Raw genomic sequence first — 22,948 nt, 5'->3', positions numbered from 1 at the left:
TGAACAGCTAATTTCCAACTTGTAAGGGTTGAAATAGATAAGGCAATACATGTAGACACGAATTTAATATAATAAAGGGATGGTACCTTTGAATATTTTTCGGAATTATTCGAATTAATGGTTTGAAGAATGTTTAATGTGTAATGTTTAACTTCGATTATGTACATTGAAATTAATCAATAATCTTGGAGATTGGGTAGAATCAAATATATTATTTATAACCACGACTTGTACTTGGTTCGTTTTTAAAATCATTTTTAAATTGTAATGTATATTGATCTGACGGAATTCCTCGAAGATTGTTTTCGATAATCATAATATCATTTTCGTCGTCATTTATCCTAAGAGAATTAAAAAACTGAGACTCTCGAAAATCATCGCCCTCAATGATTTTGAATATCTCGGCCTCTTTTCTACGCGCGGATAATTTCGCAGCCAGCGTTGAAATGGATGTTTGAGAAAATGTCACAGACTTGTCTTCGCTCAAATCGGGCGTTATCGGTTGACTTAAACGATTAGGTAACTTAGGAATCGGTAGCTGAATATTTCTTTCTGCTGAATATGACTTTTCGACTTGTAGATTTAGTTCCGGTTTTGGATTTTCGTTGTTCTCTTTTCTAACAATATCTCTAAAAGACGTAAATTCTTCATCCATTAGTTTGACAGTTCGGTTTTTCAAAGAAGTCAGATTTACCACTGTACATTTTTTTTTCGATAATTTACTCTCTTGTTTAGACATTTGCGTAGGCATGACCTTTTTTGACTCTGATAAAAATTCAAATTTTATTAATTTTGAATCTGAATATTCGCCTATGCTGTCTGTCGCTTTTCGTTTCTCGACAGCACTTAAATTTTCATGTTTTGAAATTATTGGCGCCAAATTGCTACAGCTTTTCTTGTATTTGTTCTTGTTTATTGGAGTGTGCTGCGCAACTGGATTTGATTGTGCGATCATTATCTTAGTCGTATCATCAGGATCTTCAATATCAAATTGTTGCATCTGTGTAATAAGCTCAAGAACATTTTGCTCTGTGAATTTGTTATCGTTTTCCAAAAGATCATATACTTCAGCTGCATACTTGTACCATTTCTTATTTTGTGACATGGCACTATTTTCTATAATATCTTTGCCGGGCTAAAATAACGGATAATCATTATTTGACATACATATATTAAGAAATATAATAAATAAATTTACCATGATTGTGTCTGATATCTTTAAAATATTTTCCCGTGCATGTTTTATCACACAATCAGGCAAATTACATGATTCTGCTAATGATATTCCATAATTCTCAAATGTTTCGATTCCTGTTTTCAATTTGTGGGTATAAATTAAGCGTGTCTTCTCAAATACCTTCTCAATCCTTGGTTTTGTTTCGAAGTAATGACTATACACAGATACAAAAAAAAGACAGATATTAATGTAAAAAATAATTATACCAATACGACAGTGACTATAAAATGATGTTATAAAAATAATGCCCTATTAATATTTTACCGAAGAACATCTAGTAATATATACTCACTTTATTACGTTGTTGTAAAGTTCAGTTAGTCGAGTCAAGTACAGAAAATGAGTTGCGCAGAACGTAAAAGCAGCTGTACATAAAAGAGATTCGCATATTGCCCAAACGAGTGATGTACCTTCCTCAACTGTAGTGCCTCTGCATAATTCATCAATAACTATTAAAGATCTTGGAGTGATTGTTTGCAAAATATACTGTACTTCTTTGACTTCCCGAACAAAAGACGAGGCATTACATTCAATATCGTCGCCGAAACATAGTGTACAATAAATTCGATCAGCTATGCGAAATTCAGCCTTTGTTGCCGGTACGTAACATCCAATCTAATAAATAGAAACTATAATACTGTAATATAAATTATTATTGTTCATTAATTGTAAACGATTGATTGATACCTGGGCCATAATTTGTAATAATATTATCTGCCTCAAGTAAACAGATTTTCCACTCATATTCGGTCCAATTATTGTGTGAAAATTGTATGGCACAGATGCTTCCTTAAAAAATAATAATATATTGATGGAACAGTCATTTGTATTGTGTAATTGTTATTTACCACATCATTGGGTGTGGGATTATCGGTTCCCATAATATCCATTATGGGATGTTTTGAATCGACTAAATTTAATCTTAATCCAAAAATTGGTTTTACGTAATCTTGTATGGAACTGATAAGTGCGTGTGAAGTGACAAGATCTAATTCTGCGATGTCTGCACTCAACTGATAAAGACAACCAATGTGTTCCCTGATTTCTGTTAAAGTCTCATTTAAAATACTGTAATGAAACAGAACATTAGTTATGGAGTTGCATCGCAATTTTTAAATTATTAAACGTACACGTTACTCATCAAATGAAGTTCATCACAAGCATCTTTACAATGTTGACTTTGTACCAGCAAGATATCCGTAGTCATATAAAACCAGCTTCTAACCTTCTTTATCTATTAAATAAAATCATAATAACTGCTGATTTAACTCTAAAATAATATTATACCTATTCCAATAATGATTTGTATAACCTCAATGAATTCTTTAGGTAAATCGGTGACTTTAATATTTCTGCGTCGTGGTACTTCCATTTGAATATGATAACCCATTGTTGCGCTACAACCTAGCGCAAGAGGAAGATTATATTTTTCATTTAGTCCCTGAACCATACCTGTAAATTGAAAATGATATAATTTCTATCGATAAGAATTTAAAAAATTCAATTAAAACGAACTTTTCATATCATCAATCAGCTCGCAATATGTTTGTCGCGCAACATCCAACATATCACTGATACCAGCTTTTAAGGCAAAGCATCGTTGCATATTTGCAGAAGTGAAACCCGCCACAGACCTGGCTTCCGGTTGAATCACTTTTAAAATCTTTTCTTTCATAATACCATATTGTGAATCTTGCAAATTCTATGAAAGAATCAATTAAACGAATTCTATTGCATAATAGTTTTGATGTACCGTCATATTGTTTCTTATATCAAGATACCTTTCTGGTTTTAATAAAGAATGATGATTTCGCAGTTTCTAATACAGCGTGAAGCACAGGAACTGCGTCAATCGTATGCTTCAATAAGAGCACAGAATTTAAATTTCGTTCAGCACTCAATACATTGTCATCGTGTAGAGTCTGCATTGATAAATTGTGAAGATGATCAACACCAGAAAATCGACGTACAGTCGCTTGGATGACCATCAGTAATGATTTATTGTTTACTAATTCAGCAACACATTTTTGTCGTTCCAAAATATCATTTGTGACGCATGGAGGCTGAAGAATTGAAGCTCTTAATAATTTTCTTCCCATAGGAGTTGAGCACCGGTCTAAAGTACCAAACAGACTGATATTTGCACGACCAGCTTGGGCCGATACCAGTTCTAGGCTTAGGGCGCTCTCTAAATCTGTAGGTAAATAAATAAGTCATTTTAACAATATCTCTAGACATAAAAATCTATTAACAATATACCTATGGTAGTAGAATTTTGAGATCCCTGAAACTCAATTCTCATTGACTTTGGTGCATACAGAATGTGTTGTATGTACTCGACATATTTTAACAAGGCTGCAGCAGCTGCCAAAGCATAAAATCTATAATAATTATAAATGAATAATTATGTTACACATTTATATTAATCGTAAATATTCATTTTAGAAAGTATAATTAACATGCTTTTGTTTAACAAAGAGTTCTACACTTGAATATTCATTAGCACAGTGGGTTCTTATGCGATCCATTCCTATGGTATCATTAAAATGCCATCGTCCAATTCCTGTGACATTCACATCTTTAAATTTTTCTTTGATAAACTGGTACAACCTGCTTAAACTGGTTGGTCGCTCACACATTGTATCTGGCATTAGAATCTATAGTAATTAGATATTGTTTTAATTTTATGATAACTTTCTTAAACTATGAGAGTTACCTCGACAGGTTGAAAGTAGTGAATTTTTGTCAGGGTATTTATGTATGTTTGACAGTCACTAATCTGACATAATATCATGTGAGGTTGTTGTAGATCCACTGCGGCCATACCTACTTCACATTTTGCATCACCACGTCCTGCTGTTATTGCTACATAAATTATTTATTATATTATATCATTGTATTTACAATTCCATATTTAAAAAACACAACCAAATTGCCTAAGTACCAAGAATAACAAGTGAAGTTATGCTGCTTGATGTTCCAGGAGTTATCATCGGAGCATTAGCTGAGCTAGATATACTTTTATTAGTATTAGTAGCTAATATTAACTAACCAAAGTATTACCTAACATTAATTTGAGTAACAAATTATAATGAACTTATATATTAAACGATCTTACGTAGAACTTCGTATTCGAGAGTAATATTTTTGGGCTGATGAGGAAGTGGTGCTTCTTCCTCTATACTTCCTTATTGGAGTTTTCATAGAAGATGAAGTGGCAGTTGTCGTCAATTGAACAAGTGGACGTCGATACCCAGAATCAAATTCTACAATATAATTATTTCTTTCGTTTCTATCGCGTAGTATTATAGTTGGATAGTCATGGAATGAATAAAGAAGCTTACGATATTTTGGCAGAATATTAGGGAATGCATCTTTTCCAAGATATCTATGTTTCTCATCTATTTTTGGCCGCTTCTTTGCTTTTGATGAGTGATTTACGTTTGCGTCTATATGCACGACATTCATTTTTGAATTTGATAGGTTCTTGGCTCTTTGACTTAAATGAAACTTAAAACGAACTTAAGTTTTTGATTAAATGAGTTTAAAACGTTCAGTTTTGTAACAATGGTGAGAAAGAATATAATAGTAGCGTTTGAATTATTGGGATTGAATTATCATGTCACGTGACTTAGAAGCTTTTTGATTGGTGGGTATTACAGACAATTTTATTGTTGTGGTTTGAAATTCTTTCCGCACGCACGTGTAGCGTGGATAGATAACTTCAGATACATTATGTGATGTTGTTTGTATAAATCACTTTGAGGTTATGGCGAAGTTAATGACATAAACTTATACTTTTTGAAATATTGAGATACAATACGTATCACAAATGAATTATAATGATCGGGTTAATCAGATCTTGTTCTAGTGCACTTATAAAACGGAGTAAGAAAGGCGCATCTGTGAAAAAGCCTAAGGGACCGAAACAGAAATTAAAAACCTTGCCGGGTAAGGATCAAGAATTAATATTATTGCTAAAATAAATAATGACATTATCTGTATACATTGTTCTTAGATTTTTAATAATTTATATTTCTATACAAACTTTGTATTATAGTAGTACTAGCGTATGATATTATTTAACATGTGCTAACTTAAGTATAACCTTATAAGTCACTTGTTAATTTGTTATATTACGATGTTTCTGTTTTCAATAATAATGTCGACGTTGCGTTTTAATATGAATATTTTTCTTATCTATTACCTGCAATGGTACTAATAAATTTTGGGATATTTTGACTTTTTGGAGATTTACATTAAATAATTAGTTATTTTTAGTGCTGTATATAATATAACATTTGTATAAATATAGAAATATTTAAAAATACATTTTAACTACAATATGTTTACTTAATATGATTATATGCTTGATAATAACTTTTTTTTAGAATTTCAATATCCCGTAAGTGAAGCAAGTGATCGCAGATTATATGTATGGGGACTTGCTGAACATGGAGCTTTGGGCTTAGCCATTTCTACCAAGGGAAAAAATAATATTGCATATACTCATAATCCACGGCGATTATCATTTGGAGAACGCCATAAAGTAGTAGACCTTGCTTGCGGTTATGGCTTTACAGCATTTGGAGTTCATTCAAATGACACTAATATTGTATATGGTTGTGGAATCAATACAGATTCTCAGCTAGGTAAAAAAAGTTCAAATCTTAGATATATATTATTACAACTTGTATTATACAATGAGAATCATTAAATATATCTTTAATAGGATACCATGTATCAGATGAAAAGAACAAGAGTGGGATAATAATAGACCCAAGGCCAGTAACCTTGCCCTTGAAGGAATCATCAACAAGGGTCGTTGGTTTAGCTGCTGGTAGAGCACATTTACTGATACTTACTGATGAAGGAGTTTTTACATTAGGTAACAATGGTTACGGACAATGTGGAAGACCGATTATAAATAATGAAAACTATACGAAAAGTAAGGTAGTGCATCATATACCAAATATTAAAGGTGATCGGATCACAGCTGTTTCAGCAGGGCAAGATCACAGGTTAGTGAGTATTTACTTCATGTACAAGTATAACTTTTCTGCAAATTTGTAAATCAATCAAACTTATAAATCAAAAATATATTGCTTTTTATCAGTATATTGCTAACTGAAAAGGGGGAAGTATACGCATTTGGTTGGGGTGCAGATGGACAAACTGGTCTTGCACATTATCGCAATGAATTTAAACCCAGTCTAGTCAAAGGAGACCTGGCTGGTCAAAATATAATTAAAGTTGCCTGTGTAGCAGATTGTGTCCTTGCACTTAGTGGTAAGTCAAGTTACATTTGCAAAAGTAAATTGTCACTTAACAGTTATTAATTTCTAACACTATCCTGTAACGCATTCAACAGATAAAGGTAAAGTTTTTGGATGGGGCAATTCGGAGTATGGACAATTACCGGTTCAGGGCGATACTCATCAAATAAATATAGCGACTGAAATTCACGAATGCCAAGACTTGGGTCACATCGTAGATATTGCGACTGGTGGAAGTTTTTGCATGATCTTAAATAGTAAGGAAGAGCACTGAGCTCTATTTAACCGATAAACATTATAATTTGGAAATATATTTCATCTATTATTGACTCAACCAGATACAGGAAATGTTTATGTATGGGGCTATGGAATTCTTGGCCTTGGACCCCAAGTTCAAAGGGTTTTAAAACCTACTCTTATACCATCAACCCTCTTTGGTTTAAATGCTTACGAAACCAATTCCCAAGTATCAAAAATATACTGTGGGATAAGCCATCTATCAGCAGTGACAAGGACCGGTGATCTTTATACATGGGGAAATAATAAATTTGGATGTTTAGGATTAGGGCATGAAAATAACCAATTCTTCCCATTAAAGGTATAGATGCTACTTTCTTTTTGTAATACAAAACTGTATATGATATTTTCAAAACTTATGATGACTTGAATATGTTTCCTTTACCAGGTGGCTGTTGGAGCTCAAGTTCAGAAAGTGGGTTGTGGAGTAGATCACACTATAGCAATCTGTAAACCTTTTGTTTAGAGGTATATCATTTTCTTTATAGACCATCAATATAAGACTTATTTTACTTATTTATTGCGTTTATTTTATTGAGACTTAATTCTTACTCTCCACTTAGTCGAATTACATATTTTCTGAATTTTAAAATAAACTATCATGATCAATGCAATCAAGGCAGATCAATTTACTTTTGTTTAAAGGATTATCATTAAGGCTGTGAGACTTACTAATTACTATGTAATTTTATTGACATGAACTTATTTATAATGTACACACAGTACACAACAGTCAATTCCATACTTTAATTTAAAATTGTACTTTTTATTTGATGTCCATGTTTACTCTTTTATAAAATATACAAATGATAGTAGTTTTCATCCTGCTAAGTCTGATTTGTCTAAAATAATTGCTAATATTACTTCATCTATCATAACGACAACCATAATTCCTGAATACATTTTTCAATAGCCATTTTCTTTGCTAAACAAAAAATATATATTTTGCTAAATGAAGATAAGTCTTCTTTATAGTACATCATGAAATAATGAATTACATAGTAGAAATTTACTTGTCTAAAATTTTTATGTAGTTGTATGGGTGACACCAGGTCTGTATATCAGACGAGGTATGTTCCAGGTACAAGAAATGAATTATAACTATATATAAGTCAAAATCGAACTTTTTGATATTCTCATGAAAATACAGTTAATTAACAAGTACAAAACTGTATTCAGGGGATTCTTTTATGTGAAAAATTATAAGAAGATGGTCCCTCCAAATTACATTTTACTCGTGGACAGACTATATGCAATTTCATTTGAAACTTCAAACACTACTAACACATGATATGGTGAAACTAAAATACGATTTATATTATCCTGGTTGAAAAGATAAAAAATAATTCTTCATCGCTGTATGAGATATGTTTGTCCCTAATGCCAGAAGCTATTAGTTAATAAAAATAAAAACAGATGATTGATAAAATTAGAATTACTGGTTTTGCAAATGAACTTGCACCACTTCTACACAGAAGATTTTCATATGAAAATGTGTACTTTAACATATCTGGGAATCGGCAGACGCTTGCATCTAGAATAAAACAATATATTACAGTATTCATTTAACAAGTAATATAACTATCCATGTCTGATTATGCTATATATTTGTATTGTGTATAAATTTCAGAGTTTATTACTTTCTATTGATATTTTATACTAATACTTTATAAACTCACCTGTACACTGGTATGAAGAACTGCTGGATACATTGCCAAATACTGCTACGTACAATGGTTGACACTGATGAATTACACTTGCATCTGGACAAGAGACAGTAAAACTATATGTGTTGCTTGTCACAGATGTGCAAGATGCAGCTGCAAGTGCTTCAGTTGTATTTACATGGAGAACATTGCGCGAAGTGCATACAGTGAGAGTGCCCCAGCCCGCCCCCTGAACCTGTAAATAATAAAAAATGTTGAGTCTTAAATAGATTTGCTTATTTTGAAAAATAATTTTTGATATTCGTTGCAGTACCTTTACTGTGGGAAGGTTTGACGATTCGGCAGTAAAGAAATAATTGGGATGGAGTCTGTAAAAGTTGACACCTGACGGTTCCACGTAATCGATAAATGAATTTGATGATCCTGATGATACAAAGTTTGCACCGCATTGCGAGTTTATCAATCGTTTTTGATCTGCAATTATATTTATAGATTAGGCTCTTTGACAAAAATGATTTTTTATACGAAATTCTAATCCCATCCTATGTTTTCTTTAGTATTATTAACGTACTTCGTTTTATCCTGGCTACCAAGTTACCAATTGGTTCTAAGGAACTTGTCGTATCCCCTGATGTGATGGCAAAGATATCTGTTGAGGGGTTAAACACCAAATCAGACCATCTGTCCTTTGATCCATAAGTCAGAAAGAGAATCGTAGCATCTGTGGGAACAGATTAATGCTTTAGATATACAATTATGATAATGGGAAATTTTTAATATCGTAAAATGACGTAATAATCTATTTTCGTGCGCGCTGCTTAACATTAATAATTTGTTTTCGTATACCTGGAACTTCTTCCCGCATAGTTCGCAACTGTTCCAAACAGTATTGTTTGTCAGTCTCAGAAACCGTGGAAGTGTATGGAATAATTAATACAATGTCGGAACTTCTTCCACCAATACCCAATCTCTGTTCAGAGTTTAATTTGTCAGTTTGCAACAATCGAAGAGTTTCGAAAGTTTTTGCAAGATCAAAACCAGTGGTATCTAAAATAATAATCGACTAAAGATATATTACTATTTTAGTTTTAATTCGTCCTATGTTATGTGGCAATATTTTTTATTAGTAAACCTACGATTTTGATAATTAGAGGAATTAAAGTTGTAAAAATTCAAAATGCTATTAGAAGAATCGATCATGATACTTCCATTGAAGGCGTTTATCAGAGTGAAGTTACTGTTAAACATGCCAACTTCTATACTCTCCAGCAAGTTGCTAAAATAAAAAGAAAGGTTGCAATAAATAAAAAAAGTTCTTTAAATAAGTACCCCAGAAGTACTTGCCCCAGAATTGGTTGTATAGAAGAAAATGGCCAATTGGTATCAAGGATGATAGTTAAATCAACAGAAGCACGATTGATATCGTTATATGCGTCCGTAATAGTACAAGTCAAATCACTGTTCATTGATGTCGCTAAAAGATTTACCAGAATCACAAATAATTAATTCACTTAAAATTTAATAAAATATTTTACTCACGTATATAATTCAATAATTGATTTGTGGAATAAGTGACGAAAGTTTCAATTCTAGCTGGATCAATTGTCGCCGTAGCAACATCTTCGCTTAGAAGCAACGATGCAATGTAAGCCTAAAAAGTTTAATTAAGCACATAAACCTTATAAAATGAAATATCTACAAGAGTAGTAATATAACAATTAAGTTTACCTGTGCAGCTATAGTTGCATTAGGTGCAACACTTGTTAATAACGTTCTACGATTACAAGCTCGTATGGTGGAATTAAAAACGCCACGAGGACTGTAATACATATCTAAAATCTGTGAGAGTCGAATAGTGGAAGTGCGGGAGTACCAGCTCGCTACATAATTTGCAAGAATTAAACCGTCCAAGTCACCCCTTATTTCAGCTGTAGTAAACTCAAGATTTTCGTTAGTACTGAGAAAATACCATTTTGGCAAAGCCGTAGAATTCCAATTGCCATTAACACCGACACTCAAAATTTTATCTGGTTTATCTGGACCCTGAACTAGTGCAACCTCAGCTAAGTCCCCTGTAAATAATAAAAGAAAAAATAGCGATCGTTATACCATTCCCATTGTAATTTATTGATAATCCTTTTTCAATTTTAATTTTACTGCCAATTATTACCAGCAAAAGTTGCAATCCACTTGTTATCTAGTGTTGCAGCCGAATCGTAACCCTTCTCTATTAGTTCTTCTCTTAATAAGCTACTTAGGCTTACAGTTTGTGGCTGAAGTGCAGCTGCTATACCTGCAAGAAGTGGACCACCTGCTACGGCACCCCAACTGTAAGATGAATTGGGATTAATAGTAATATAAAATTAGTATTGTAATTTTTTAATAATCCTATGCCCTATCACTTACGGGGTTTTAATGACTCCATTCTCGACGGGACATCTACTTGGGGTAATTATTGCCATGACTTTTGCGCTATCAGGATGATTCGGTGGTAATTCCGGATACAACCAATTTGGATCAACAGTATTCATCTTACGTTCTCCATTGTTGCTCTTCATTATTTCTCTATAGTGAAAGACACATTTTAAGCAGGTTTTATTTACACTAAGATGAATTAAGCTTAAGCAATTTGCGTTATTTCTAATTTATGTAATGATCTTTTATTTTTAATATTATATATATTGAACTTTCTTACAATTGCTCTGGAGACAGGGTCTCGACGTCATCAATAATTATATTCTCTGTATTACTTTCTGATTCTTCATTGACACTTCTCTCATTTCTATACAGATTATTTGTTACTCGACAAGTAGTCGCTTCGTCTCCTCTCTCAATTATTTCAATACTGCTTGACAGCATAAAGTGAAGAGTACACTGAAATAATGATAAATAACTTATCCTAATGTAGAAAAGTAAATGTAATTACGTATAATTAATTAATAATTAAAAAGCCAATTAAATTGTCAATGTGAATACGACATTTGTTTCTTACCCTTTCAACATCACTGAGACTATTATTCGGAAACGTAACTGCATTGCCTGGAATTAATCGAAGTGTCGCAGCACCCCGATAAAATTGTAATCCATTTGGTGCATACGGCGTGATACCATTTTGTGCCTGAACTCTATGATTTCGTTCGATACCATCTTGCCGAAATCTAAAATAAAATAAAGAATTAAAATGAAAAAAAGTATTTATTATACATACTTAGTACGCATCATGCATCGTATTTAAAATCAATATTAATCATCAAATCATTCAATCAGCTATTGAGTATTATGAATGGCATTAAGTAATTTTTTGGTAATTAAAATTATTCATTAATATTTACCTGTGCAAAAGAGCTACTGAAAGACCACGCAGATCCATATTTAAACCTGCAGTATTTTCAATCTTACGTAGGATTGCAATTAATGTATTAATATTGTGTGGAAGTCTGCTGTCCTTCTCCAAAAGGTAGGTATTATTATAACACTCGAGAAGAGATGACGGAACATTTCGTTGAGCATTTTCTTGCGCGTTAACGGCTGGAATGTGAAAATCATCATTAATACTGATAAGCTAAAAGTCGGCCGAAGTGCAGTATCGTCTGAACTTTTAATAAAATAGTCTAACGTGAAAATTACAAATCAATTTGAAATTCCTTACCCAATACGCCGATCACGACGATGTATAAAAACGATTGCATCTTTTAAATTACAGGATTGAACGTAAACTCAGAAACTGTAATTTTCTTCAATGCAGCTGCCACACGGTTACAAGCCACATCGTCAGCCACGAAGTAAATTTTAAATTTTAAACTTTTATCACAGCTATACAAATCCTTTCACCTTTTTCTCTTTTACATAAAGTACACGTTGTATGGTAATAAATTAAGGTATTGTTCTTCGTGAAAAACTTAGTGTCTTTATCGATTCGTTTCACTGGAGAAGCTGTACCACACCTTTGAAACGACATACAAAAAAGCTACTATCACTATCTGATGATAAGATACGATATCCTATGAGTAACCTGTTCCCTTCTCTGTGGAAAGATGGACAGATATGATATTACGGAAAGACTAATAGCAGAAAGTGTGTGTTTGAAAATTTCGAATTATTCAATTACGAAGGAATGCGTGAGCGAGTCACGCAACCCCATGTTGGATATCATTTTCATCAGAAGACGATTAACGTAGATCCAATATCGATTTCACAGTAAAAATTTTAGTCATTTATTTAACTAGTATTGTATTTATCAGAAATTAAGAAGATTGAATTATTTGAAACGCGAAGCCTCACATATTACTTATTATTAGTTTTATTTTAATACCGGCCGTAAGAATGTTGAAACTTTTAAAAAGTAACTCATTATCATACATTTTAAAATAAGATTTTAATAAACATATCTGTACATTCTTTGGTATTATAATAAAAATACATAACGAACAATGAAACACGGAATTAAAGTTTGTTAAATACTTTCTATTTTCTTCAAAGTTAATTCCATCCTTCTCAGATTTGCTGATGTATTTCAAAATATGACCACCAAAACTCTTAGATGCAAGGTTTAAAGAGACAAAGAATTAGGGCACATTTTTAAGAATATTTGTCCTTATCTTATCAGAGGTAGAGTAATGATATCACAAACCATCTCCATATCTCTGTGAGTCAGTGACTAGGATATACAAGTAGAACGTAGTGTGCGTATGACAATTTTCAATAATGCGATAAAGACGACCAACATGAGAGTTCAGCGTTTGGTGTTCTTAATGTGTTATGGTACGGACGCTGTCAAAATTTCGAAACAAAATTCACAAAGATCCTCGATAAAGATTCAACGTGAAAATCAGTACTTATGTGATTCTTCTTCTGACACCACATAGTGATGATTGTGTAGATGTTCATTCGATAACAAAATATTCAAGAATGCCATTGATGAACAATCGAGGATATTTATAACTTGCTCCATTGATCAATGCATTACAATATAACAATAGTATAACGATATGTCATATGTCATACTTTTATATCCACAGTATTATGCCTGGTAAATTCGCAAACCAGTATACCTGAGAAACTTCGAGAATGCTATACAAATGGAATTATGGAAGGTACTCAGTTACCGATGAATTTACGAGTCATAGTAGACATCGTGAGAAAGGCAGAAAGATATTCATATAGTTCAATGAATATGAGAGCAATGGCTACATCATTGTTACATAGGTGAGCAATGATGAGAATGACATTTTATATGTAAAAGTTGTTAAATAAAATTAATGTTTATAAGCACCACGTTTTTCAAATCAAACAAACTTTCGATCATTGTTGCATATTATATAGTCTTTATATTGTTCGGCATGATACTTAAAGATGGCGGGATATACAAGATATTTATTGAATTTCAGATTCAAATTCGACGGCGTTGAATTTCATGATAATCTGTCATTGATTGATGGTATATTTCCATTCAGTGGTACAGGATCGCAAAGAGCAAAGCATAGAATCATTGAGGAATTGATTCCTGGAAACGCAGATAGTTTCCATTGGGATGTTCTTACCTTAGAGGAACGATGCGCGTTGCATCGTGCTATTTCAAATACGATATGGAATCATCAATCAGCATCGGATGATAAACTGTGTACTTTTGGGAATATAGAGAAGATATCTGGTAAGGTAATTGTATAAAGTTAAAATTTAACATGCAATGGCTTCGGATATAATTATCTGAAATTAACTGCAGGCAGATCAATGACTGGTGACAAGAAAAAATGTCCCATAGAGTATGGAGTAATTATAACACCATTTGGTACTGTTGCAACTGGTGTAGTAATAAGTGCAATTGCTGCATCCCTTCAGCCACAGAGTGTAAACATTAAAATGCTACTGCCAGCAATTACTGTTAAATATTCAGGTATCCACAATCTTTATTCAGTTCAGATTTAATTTCCTTTAGACATATGCATTAATCACTGAATATTTTAGATGGTTTTCAAGATAGTGACTTACAGAGTATAAATTATAGCGAAGATGAAGTTGATCTTATTGTACCAAAGCATGAAATTCTTCTACGGAGATCAATGTGGTTTCAAACACTTGTTGCTTCCTCTGCTAAGCTCGACAATGTATGGGCAGCTACCTTGTCAGGTGAAAGACTCATTAGCAATTCTCTGTAAATTAACTAACGATTAAACCTTGACTGATTTTCATTTCAGGTGACTTAGCAGAAATGGCTGTCTATCAGGGTCCTATCGTTGGTTCAGAAATGGCAATTGGTGCAACAGGATTCTGGAATAGCACTATGCGTCCTAGCATATTCTATCTTACAGATAAACATGGAAGTTTAGATGCTACCAGAGCTGAAGTTGTAGGAGGAGTTGATGGTGAGCAAGAGAAATTCAAGATAAATAATATGTCAGATAACAAAAATTAATTCTGCATAATTTCAGGACTAGTGATTGCAGGAAATTTACAAGGATGGATTGATCAGATTCATAGTCTTCGATTGAGTCAGGTACTGGATATGTATTACAGCAATAGAGGAGTATCTTTTGATAAAAATATTAAAGCTTGCGAGAGAGCTAGAGCTTTCTTACACGTAGCTCCAAAAACGATATTGGATGAGCAAGTACGTTGTTACACAAATTATACTAACATTAATTTTTTAATGGTATTTATTATTATTTTTTTCCTATCAGACATACACAATGACACGTGTACTTGCATATCGCAATAGCATCGCATACATGACTGATGAAGCGTTAGAGAGAATGGCCGGTTATGCGAGTAATGCATTTTTTAATTATGCAGACAAATACTTATTTACAGAATTACACTGTTACAATGAGAAGGAAAAGCCTCACGTTGAGATGTTAATAGCATTTGATGGAGCATGGTCTAAAGAATATACTCAAGACTTTCTTGCGCAAGTATTCATACATCACAGATTTTTACTGACTATTTAAATCTTTATTTTTTATTGTATCATCAACTTAATTAATGTTTCAGCGTATTGTTGGAAGATACTGATGTTTCTATGTTTGGTTCCAAAATGGGTATAATTCATGGAACGACCGGCGAGTTGTTATTAAATGTTACAAACAGTCCTGCTGTCATTCACCATTTTATATCAGACATGACAAATATGACTTGTAAGTATTATTGCTAACATTTATCTTTAAGTATATTCGTTGCTCTAATGATACGAATACCTAGGGCCTTCGCAACTGAATTATACTAGAGTATTAGAAACAATATCTGTATATCTGGATAATGTATGGGAACAGAAAAGCACAGTTCGTACCATTGGAAATCTTGGACAGGCAGTAGTATTACTTGTTCCTCTTAATTCACTGGACGAAACGGAACAAGCATCGGCTATGGTAAAATTACGACAAATTAAATCTAAACATCCAGGTAATCATAATTATTTCTGTATTATTCAACGCTCAGAAATAAATGTAATAGACTACGATGAGTATCAGTGCAATATTCAAATTGCAGATGTACATTTCTTGTATTACACATCTGAATACAATGCTCAAATTTACCGAAAGTTTCTACTAACTCAGGAAGATCATTTGATAAGGAGCTTACAAATAGACGACATTACAAGACACCTCTCAATGGGTACGTTTAATTATTTTTGTTTATATCTTCTAAATTCTGATAACTACTATACTGCATTGTACGAATTATTCATACATTTGCACATCATTTAGTGCCAATGACAATACGACCAATTCCGTGTAATGCAAATAGTACAGTAGGAGCGAAAAATCAATTTGAAGCTTATATTAGTTCAGCACAAGATATGACATACCGATTGCATCCAGCTTGGAGAAACAATACGATGAGAATAATAGTAACGGTAAATTTAATTATCCCTTGATTATTCATATTAAATATTAAACAAAAATATGATAAAAGTAATGAACAATTGAGTTTGAATTACTATTCACTTTAATCAAAGGCAATATTGTTAATTGAATAGGTACACGGTGTTGGCTATGGTACAATAAAAGTGTGTTCATGGAACAAATGGAATAATAACGTTGAAAGGAAAGGATTCTATTGCAAAGAATTGTCTGGTCACAAAGAAATTACTTTAACTGATTATTCTATCTGTACAAAGGGCAAATCCTGTCCTGATACATATTATAGGATACAGAGTGTTTCATCATTAATGAAATGTACAGGTATGCTTAGTTATCAATTATATTCTAATGGAAATACTTTTGGTATGTTATTTATTTTAATCATCAAAATATTTTATATTTTAGAAATAGATTGCGAAACACCAGAGCACGTAAGATATATTATTCGCGCCGAGAATCAATTCTGCTCAGGATCAACATCCACTGTGTTTCTGTTACCAATTATAATAGTTTTTACGTTTACGTCACTGATTTTGTAAATAGTAACATCAAAGTACAAAAATTTACTACTCGCAATGCGCCTACAATAATTTTATAATTTATTATTTGTTCGCTGCACATGTCATAATTAGTTAATCGTATAAACATAGACCAATGAAAAAAAATCATGAAATTATTAATACTTGATGGTGTGCCATTTTACAATGGAAATTGATTAATACAAGACATTGTATTTGAAAAGTATTAAACATCGTTTATTACATTTACAAAGTATTAAATATACAAATAGCCTACTCTATTCATCGATTAAATGCAAATCTTAGCTTCAAGTGATTCAATAATTATGATCAGCGTATTCGTAAACAATTTCAATGAGAAACTTGAAGTTACTGGAGGCTGCCAGACTTCCCAGTTCTGGTTCTTTTAGGATTTCTTTAACAGGCGGTAGGAACTCGTAATGTTCTCCACCTATAGTAATACGAAAAGGTGGTTAAGATTTGTTCCATTTCCTATTAATTTCATTGCGTTAAATAATTATACTTTGTTCGCAAAATTCGCAAAAGAAATTTTATACTGTACGTGTCTTATCGATGCAAAGATAGAAAATTCATGTGTCAACTAATTCAAACAATGTTATAAGTTTGTGCACATATTAAAATATTACTTACCCATCAAATGTGTAAGGTCCATCAATTTGAAAAACAGTGTCTCCTGGACCTCTTGTTCACGATTGTTGCCAACGTTGTCCCATTTATTGCGTCGAGCAGCGCGCGCCCAAATTTTTAATTTCAATGCTGATCTATCCTCCTCTTCTTCAACGTATTCAAGCAAATCAAGTGCTTTCTTAAAGTCATACTCATTCGCAATAACATTCTCATCAGACGTATACAACTGAAATGGAGTAGATAGCTTAGAAAGTTATTCGACAAGGATATATAACCAGAAATACAGAGACTCAGAAATGTACCATGATAAGCTCCGTAGGACTAAGTACTCTCATTTTATCAATATCGTAACCGTATGCTGCTAGTACTTGTTCTGGTAAGTCCTCTTGATGTGCAATTAACGCCAATTCCCGGTCTACACTTTTGAGGCAGTCCTCTGTCTCCTCTAGAGGACCATCTGACGCTAGTAGTGCTAATTTCGATAGAGAGAGCATCGTCTATTTATGAAATAAAATATTAATATATTTTTCTATTAAGAATACCAGTGGTTTATAGTGACTCTAGAATTGCAGTTTCTTTTATAAACAAACATTAAATATGATACAATGATAAACTGTTATTCTACCTTCTTACGAGTGACCAATTCACTTTCTTCAAATGCCAAGGCATGAAGTGTGTTTGAGGCAAGACGTATTTCACCAGTAAGTGCAGCCTGTACCCAGGAAAGAGATGGATGCTCTGATAATCTTTCTGTTAATTCAACAGCACCACCTCGTCTACACCGTTCGATCAATTGTCCTTGTCGTCCATCCTTGACATACCTAACAAATTGATTATGCATTAATTATGCAGGTCTATATTTTATGTAATGTATCACAAAATAAGGTATCAGGGTTAATAATCATGCATGAGTTACCAAGAGAATAGAAATCCTGCAAAGTCCTGTGATGCAAATCTCTCCATATAAGAATCAAGTCGATTCTTATTATTTGTCAGTTCACATATTTGTATAAGAGATGCAAAGTCTGAATACTTTTCAGCAAGCATTGCAGCATTCTCATACTGCTCATCTTTTACTATTAAATAAATACGAATATAACAATGATAATTTCTATATTACAATATTTGTCAAACCACTTAATAAATTTAATTACATACTGAGTGGTTGAATCAGATTGGTCCTCTCAGCTTCATACTGTTTTAAGAGGTTATCAAATTTTTCTGTTCCACGTATACTTTCCAAATGGCATTTTCTTCCATCCAATATTAAATCTATAAGTCCAACTAATTGTTCGTATAGTTCATTTCGTATTGTTGAATCATTTGTGCCAGTAACACCATATTTCAAAGTTATAGTTTGCTAAAATAAGAACAAAAATCAGATCCGCGTTAAGATCACGTGTTTGATAAAAATGCATACTTTGATAAAATACAAACCATTGTATGAAGGCACTGATGTAACCCATGTTTACCAGTGGCTGCAGTCCACGGAAGATATTCTGTTATTGCATTTGAACCTCTCGATGGTACAAAATTTTCAGCATTATATTGTCTGTATTTTACTACCTCATGTAGAACACCCTTCCAATCGTACAAATAGAAAATCATATAACAAATAATATAACGACTTAATTTTGACAGATCTGTCAAATCGGTATTCAAAAATATTTTTAATTATCACTTACCAATAAAATCGAATTGACTTGCATTATGTACTGGGATACTTGTTGCGGCGATCTTTCCGTTTGGGTTATTTCGGAAGCGCTATTTACTAAGGTGGGTAAAAGTAAATGAACTTTACTAACTTCACGATAAAAAATGTCGCGCGTTGCCAAATCCTTTGAGACATAGGCTTCCGGTGGTAAGGTCTGTTCCATTATCGTATCCAGGATCTCAGAATTTCTTTTTGTCGTCGAATAACAATGATTAATAAATATTTGCATAATATTCAAAACAGTAAATATTAAACTTGTACCTGCTTTGCAGATTATAAATGGTTATCGCAGCTACGACTTTCTCAGCATATTCGCCGAGAACGTGTGATGTAGCCATCGTTATTCCTCTGTAAGACACTGCGCAAAACTACAAATAATTATAAGATAATTAGAAAGTTTCATAAGTACCGTATTGATAAAATATTGTTTATCTGATGAAAATACACAAGAACTTTGGTTAATACGCACCCTGTTCCACAAGTTGAATTCTTTGAGGAAACGTATGTAAAAATCTAAGGCTTTTTGCTTGCCTTCTAACTGATGCGGTATTTGCATTGACGTAACGTTAGTCAAAGTCATAGCTACAAAAGAGATTAATAATTAAATGTTAATAAAAATAGTAAGAAAAAAAGTATTAAATAAAATACAATACTAACATTGATCTCTGTGCTGCTCCCATCGTGGATCATTAGCTGGATAGTCGTCAATTAAATCTTTTGCAACTTTTAAGACAAGTGTATCTAGAACAGCATCAATGTCCATCACGGGTTCTTCTTGAAGCGGGAAAAGTTCATTAAGTATTTCTTCAGATTGAGCCTGATAAAATATAAATTTATAATATTTATAAACGATCAAAACGAATATTTCATTATATGATATAATAGTAGTCAACATATACACTGTTTTAGGTATTCAACATAAAGGAACAATATTTTTGTAATTTACATAAAATAAATAGCTACCTTATTCCGTCGAAGGCTATACAGAAATGCTGCACGCAATTGCGCTGCACCGTCCGAACTACAGAAAATCTGAGCATCGTCATTATTCGTGAAAGTTGAAAAGTTTTCAGCGGTTAAACTATTATTGCCTGCACCATAATCGATGCTCACATTTGAATCCATGTAACTTCTACAATAAGAACAATGAAAAGAGTGAAATACGTAAAGATACTAAAGCATTTGTACTGCTGATAAAAACTTAGACAATATAGCATACGTATTAAAATCTTGTGTGTTAAAGTCCGTAGGTATGATAGTAATGAGACCATTGTTTTTTGTGAACAATACTGGAGTTCCTGAACATAAAGCTCCTCCTAAAATACTATCCTCGCCACCTTTTACTAAATCGATATTGTCCTGTTCATGTTCGGAGGTCGCTAAATCGAAAGATAAATTGATATGATTAGCATTGATTAAAATAAATTATCGACAATACGAAACTTCGTTAAACAATATGCTTACTGTTAACTACGATTACGCTGTTTCGATCATATATAATTGCTTCCCATCCACTTAGAATGAAACGATAAGGCTGTGAAATTGGCTCAGTATTATCATGAATCATGTAGTAATAACCAATTTGTATAGGTATAAACCATTTAAACATGTTTGACAACATTGTACCTGATAACGGTATTAATCCTGGAAAATAAGAATCACTGTGTAAATAAAAATGACACGGTGAATAATTAAATTTTAATATTAATATTTCTTAACATAAATCTGTTTGCTTGCGTATTCACCTAATGCGAAATATAAACGTTCAAGTATATCTCCACGACGTCCTGCCATTAGAAGAACTATTCCTTCTTCACATGGCTGCATGTCAATTAACCAAGTGTTTACTTTTTGTGGATTACTTGCAGTCGATTCCTAGTAACATTAAAGTAGACACGAATTATAATTTTGTATTAATCAATAATAGCAATCAATCAAGTAAAATAGTTTTTTATAGTTGCTACATAACGAAAACTCACCCAGAAACTTCTTTGAAATGCTTGAGAAACAATATGACCAATATCTTCATCAAATTCCATTTTTTCTTGTTCATTATGTGGAAAAGACCAATATTGTAAAGAGGATCCTGCGAGTATCAGAACTCGCGACCCTCTATCACCCATTGGCGTACAAGTTACTTTAACCAATTTCTGTTAATAAATGAAAATAAGAACGTTTATTCTGTAATGTTATGCAGATCATACAATGATAATCGCAATGTTTCTCAGTATAAAATGCAAAATATATAAATCATTATTTGTAAAATCCTTAAGGCTGTTTTTAATTATAAAAATAGTACCGTTTCCATAACGGGCGACTGAGGCATTGCACCAAAAATGAGGGACGACATTCTGCGACCTATTCCACCTAGCCATCCTTGACTGGTTCGAAGGACTCTACACGAAATAGTATTCCGTCCGTTTACAAATTGCGGTTGTAAGAGTGCAACGGTACATGTTGTCGTGGCTAAAATACATCCATGACCTGGAATATAAGTAAGGCAGTCGACTTCCTGGCCTGCAAGTTCTGCACTTGTTTCTACTGAAGAGCCTTCGTGAGCCACGCTTGCCCAATAACGAACAATTCCTTCTGGTGATACTGCCATGCAGCTTGGTACCTAACGAGTCGAGACAGATCAATAATTTATACTTGAAGCAGTATAATTTTGTTATCAGTATACAATCCAAAATACTATATGTAAAATAATTTTAGATATCCAATAATTGAAGTACATTGTTATTGAGTGAGAGATAACAAAGCAATCAGTGAAGATGTAACACTATGAGAGAGGAATCAGATATAACATTATGTTTTACCTGTTGACCTGGTGGTAACCATACTGCAATGCATTCAGCTTTGTGCGCAAGATCACTTTGAGGTAAAAGTAATTCACGGCATTGACTGTTAAATGTTCGTCGTTGTTTGGGATCGTGGATGGTAGTTTTGCACTGCCATACCAGTAATCTTCGAGCACACACTAACCATGCCCAACCATCCAGTGATACATTGACACTGACTGTAGCATTACGGTCAACAAATGTTAAAGCTTCAGTTACGAGTACAGGTAATGACGATCCAAAACTTTCTACTGCATGATTCGCACTTCTATAAATTACTTGAACAGACTGATTCGAACGACCAGACACACTCGGAATACTAAAACATACAGTAAAACCATATTTACATAATATTTGAAGCTTGCATATACATTAACAGTATGCAGTTGAAGACAATATATTCTTCTTTTTACTTATGTACAATATCTCTTTTAATTTTGTTATAAACTATAAATTATGTAAAAAACGTTACTTACGAGCTGCTTTTCTTTAAAGATTGTACCATTGACAACCGTTTTCTTGGCGAATTTAGGGATTTACCCAAAGAATTTCCAATGGCACTACGATCCATTTTTCTTCCACTCACAATATGACACTTGAAAAGATTTCTATTTAAGGTTTCTACCAGTTTCTACAGGTTCTTATATCCAATTCTACTCAAACTGATTATTAAATAAATAAGTTTAGGTTAAGGTTGTATTCGTGAAACTAACCGGGAACCGAAAGCCGGCTGTAAATTTGAAATCATCGAAAAAAAATACATGTGGCGCCGTAAGATAATATACTCCAAATATGTAGAAAGGCCGACAGATGAAAACTGCAGCATTTTTCAGCCATTATGTAGGAAGCTATTTACCAACTGCTGTAAAAAATAATTCAAAGTATCAATAAATCTCTT

At 32.9% G+C, this 22,948-nt stretch overlaps 5 protein-coding genes across 12 annotated transcripts; 2 read left to right on the top strand and 3 right to left on the bottom strand.

Moving 5' to 3' along the window:
• Positions 1 to 114: 114 nt before the first annotated feature.
• Positions 115 to 4,839, bottom strand: LOC107264074 (mutS protein homolog 4). 4 transcript variants are annotated; one of them, XM_015731944.2, is made up of 15 exons: positions 4,582 to 4,839; positions 4,356 to 4,503; positions 4,182 to 4,246; positions 3,954 to 4,102; positions 3,701 to 3,894; positions 3,497 to 3,618; positions 3,019 to 3,431; positions 2,753 to 2,939; positions 2,550 to 2,689; positions 2,368 to 2,471; positions 2,086 to 2,305; positions 1,925 to 2,026; positions 1,530 to 1,852; positions 1,199 to 1,391; positions 115 to 1,135 (listed from the first exon to the last, which is right to left on the bottom strand). In XM_015731944.2, exons 1-15 carry the CDS (start codon positions 4,703 to 4,705, stop codon positions 212 to 214), a joined length of 3,408 nt encoding a protein of 1,135 aa, XP_015587430.1. In that variant the 5' UTR covers positions 4,706 to 4,839; the 3' UTR covers positions 115 to 211. The 4 variants fall into 4 exon arrangements, with proteins under 4 accessions (XP_015587430.1, XP_024937048.1, XP_015587431.1 ...); XM_025081280.1 differs by lacking the exon at positions 4,582 to 4,839 and having other exon boundaries at positions 4,182 to 4,241; positions 4,356 to 4,469; XM_015731945.2 differs by lacking the exons at positions 4,182 to 4,246; positions 4,582 to 4,839 and having other exon boundaries at positions 4,356 to 4,486.
• An 87-nt stretch (positions 4,840 to 4,926) lies between these two features.
• Positions 4,927 to 8,822, top strand: LOC107264081 (RCC1-like G exchanging factor-like protein). 2 transcript variants are annotated; one of them, XR_003058614.1, is made up of 9 exons: positions 4,927 to 5,188; positions 5,629 to 5,889; positions 5,970 to 6,258; positions 6,354 to 6,526; positions 6,609 to 6,770; positions 6,852 to 7,111; positions 7,199 to 7,278; positions 8,616 to 8,714; positions 8,788 to 8,822. XR_003058614.1 is itself a non-coding variant. In XM_015731956.2 (8 exons), the coding sequence occupies exons 1-7, from the start codon at positions 5,080 to 5,082 to the stop codon at positions 7,274 to 7,276; spliced, it is 1,332 nt and encodes a 443-aa protein (XP_015587442.1). In that variant the 5' UTR covers positions 4,927 to 5,079; the 3' UTR covers positions 7,277 to 7,278; positions 8,441 to 8,559. The 2 variants fall into 2 exon arrangements, 1 of the variants encoding a protein (XP_015587442.1); XM_015731956.2 differs by lacking the exons at positions 8,616 to 8,714; positions 8,788 to 8,822 and adding an exon at positions 8,441 to 8,559.
• Positions 7,479 to 12,416, bottom strand: LOC107264077. The gene is made up of 15 exons (XM_015731947.2): positions 12,127 to 12,416; positions 11,810 to 12,005; positions 11,470 to 11,635; positions 11,173 to 11,351; positions 10,884 to 11,042; positions 10,648 to 10,805; positions 10,206 to 10,549; positions 10,017 to 10,128; positions 9,822 to 9,951; positions 9,614 to 9,753; positions 9,324 to 9,524; positions 9,049 to 9,198; positions 8,791 to 8,951; positions 8,490 to 8,712; positions 7,479 to 8,344 (listed from the first exon to the last, which is right to left on the bottom strand). Exons 1-15 carry the CDS (start codon positions 12,164 to 12,166, stop codon positions 8,208 to 8,210), a joined length of 2,496 nt encoding a protein of 831 aa, XP_015587433.1. The 5' UTR covers positions 12,167 to 12,416; the 3' UTR covers positions 7,479 to 8,207.
• A 710-nt stretch (positions 12,417 to 13,126) lies between these two features.
• LOC107264079 lies at positions 13,127 to 17,053 on the top strand. 3 transcript variants are annotated; one of them, XM_015731950.2, is made up of 14 exons: positions 13,127 to 13,238; positions 13,496 to 13,682; positions 13,865 to 14,127; positions 14,200 to 14,370; positions 14,442 to 14,603; positions 14,672 to 14,839; positions 14,906 to 15,084; positions 15,155 to 15,381; positions 15,465 to 15,607; positions 15,672 to 15,872; positions 15,960 to 16,085; positions 16,178 to 16,326; positions 16,450 to 16,654; positions 16,739 to 17,053. In XM_015731950.2, the coding sequence occupies exons 1-14, from the start codon at positions 13,166 to 13,168 to the stop codon at positions 16,870 to 16,872; spliced, it is 2,388 nt and encodes a 795-aa protein (XP_015587436.1). In that variant the 5' UTR covers positions 13,127 to 13,165; the 3' UTR covers positions 16,873 to 17,053. The 3 variants fall into 3 exon arrangements, with proteins under 3 accessions (XP_015587436.1, XP_024937057.1, XP_024937056.1); XM_025081289.1 differs by having other exon boundaries at positions 13,143 to 13,159; XM_025081288.1 differs by lacking the exon at positions 13,127 to 13,238 and adding an exon at positions 13,279 to 13,352.
• An 8-nt stretch (positions 17,054 to 17,061) lies between these two features.
• Positions 17,062 to 22,918, bottom strand: LOC107264073 (nuclear pore complex protein Nup133). Of its 2 annotated transcripts, none has more exons than XM_015731943.2 (20): positions 22,764 to 22,918; positions 22,527 to 22,645; positions 22,030 to 22,369; positions 21,513 to 21,830; positions 21,193 to 21,363; positions 20,959 to 21,088; positions 20,678 to 20,857; positions 20,433 to 20,592; positions 20,177 to 20,345; positions 19,871 to 20,030; positions 19,683 to 19,795; positions 19,475 to 19,581; positions 19,185 to 19,401; positions 18,937 to 19,080; positions 18,658 to 18,859; positions 18,416 to 18,575; positions 18,125 to 18,320; positions 17,802 to 17,996; positions 17,503 to 17,725; positions 17,062 to 17,302 (listed from the first exon to the last, which is right to left on the bottom strand). In XM_015731943.2, exons 2-20 carry the CDS (start codon positions 22,619 to 22,621, stop codon positions 17,169 to 17,171), a joined length of 3,414 nt encoding a protein of 1,137 aa, XP_015587429.1. In that variant the 5' UTR covers positions 22,622 to 22,645; positions 22,764 to 22,918; the 3' UTR covers positions 17,062 to 17,168. The 2 variants fall into 2 exon arrangements, with proteins under 2 accessions (XP_015587429.1, XP_015587428.1); XM_015731942.2 differs by having other exon boundaries at positions 22,527 to 22,658; positions 22,764 to 22,917.
• Positions 22,919 to 22,948: the final 30 nt, after the last annotated feature.

Source organism: Cephus cinctus, unplaced genomic scaffold (assembly GCF_000341935.2).
Source record: "Cephus cinctus unplaced genomic scaffold, Ccin1 Ccin1_scaffold0168, whole genome shotgun sequence".
Lineage (NCBI taxonomy): Eukaryota > Metazoa > Arthropoda > Insecta > Hymenoptera > Cephidae > Cephus > Cephus cinctus.
Note: the sequence above shows the minus strand (reverse complement) of the source record. Positions and strands in the feature narration are given on the sequence as shown.

Coding starts and splice junctions, on each gene's coding strand:
- LOC107264079 (XM_015731950.2), top strand. CDS start 13,166: ATGACAATTTTCAATAATGCGATAAAGACGACCAACATGAGAGTTCAG. Junction 15,608..15,671: donor AGACATGACAAATATGACTT/GTAAGTATTATT, acceptor ACGAATACCTAG/GGCCTTCGCAACTGAATTAT. Junction 16,655..16,738: donor ATCATTAATGAAATGTACAG/GTATGCTTAGTT, acceptor TTTATATTTTAG/AAATAGATTGCGAAACACCA.
- LOC107264073 (XM_015731942.2), bottom strand. CDS start 22,876: ATGCTGCAGTTTTCATCTGTCGGCCTTTCTACATATTTGGAGTATATT. Junction 20,031..20,176: donor ATAGCCTTCGACGGAATAAG/GTAGCTATTTAT, acceptor ATATTTTATCAG/GCTCAATCTGAAGAAATACT. Junction 17,303..17,502: donor GGACCTTACACATTTGATGG/GTAAGTAATATT, acceptor GTATTACTATAG/GTGGAGAACATTACGAGTTC.
- LOC107264077 (XM_015731947.2), bottom strand. CDS start 12,166: ATGCAATCGTTTTTATACATCGTCGTGATCGGCGTATTGG. Junction 9,754..9,821: donor TCTATACAACCAATTCTGGG/GCAAGTACTTCT, acceptor TTTTTATTTTAG/CAACTTGCTGGAGAGTATAG. Junction 8,345..8,489: donor TTCTTCATACCAGTGTACAG/GTGAGTTTATAA, acceptor GTTTTATTCTAG/ATGCAAGCGTCTGCCGATTC.
- LOC107264081 (XM_015731956.2), top strand. CDS start 5,080: ATGATCGGGTTAATCAGATCTTGTTCTAGTGCACTTATAAAACGGAGT. Junction 5,890..5,969: donor CAATACAGATTCTCAGCTAG/GTAAAAAAAGTT, acceptor TATCTTTAATAG/GATACCATGTATCAGATGAA. Junction 6,527..6,608: donor TTGTGTCCTTGCACTTAGTG/GTAAGTCAAGTT, acceptor CGCATTCAACAG/ATAAAGGTAAAGTTTTTGGA.
- LOC107264074 (XM_015731944.2), bottom strand. CDS start 4,705: ATGAATGTCGTGCATATAGACGCAAACGTAAATCACTCATCAAAAGCA. Junction 4,247..4,355: donor TCTCGAATACGAAGTTCTAC/GTAAGATCGTTT, acceptor AAGTATATCTAG/CTCAGCTAATGCTCCGATGA. Junction 1,853..1,924: donor TATTACAAATTATGGCCCAG/GTATCAATCAAT, acceptor TCTATTTATTAG/ATTGGATGTTACGTACCGGC.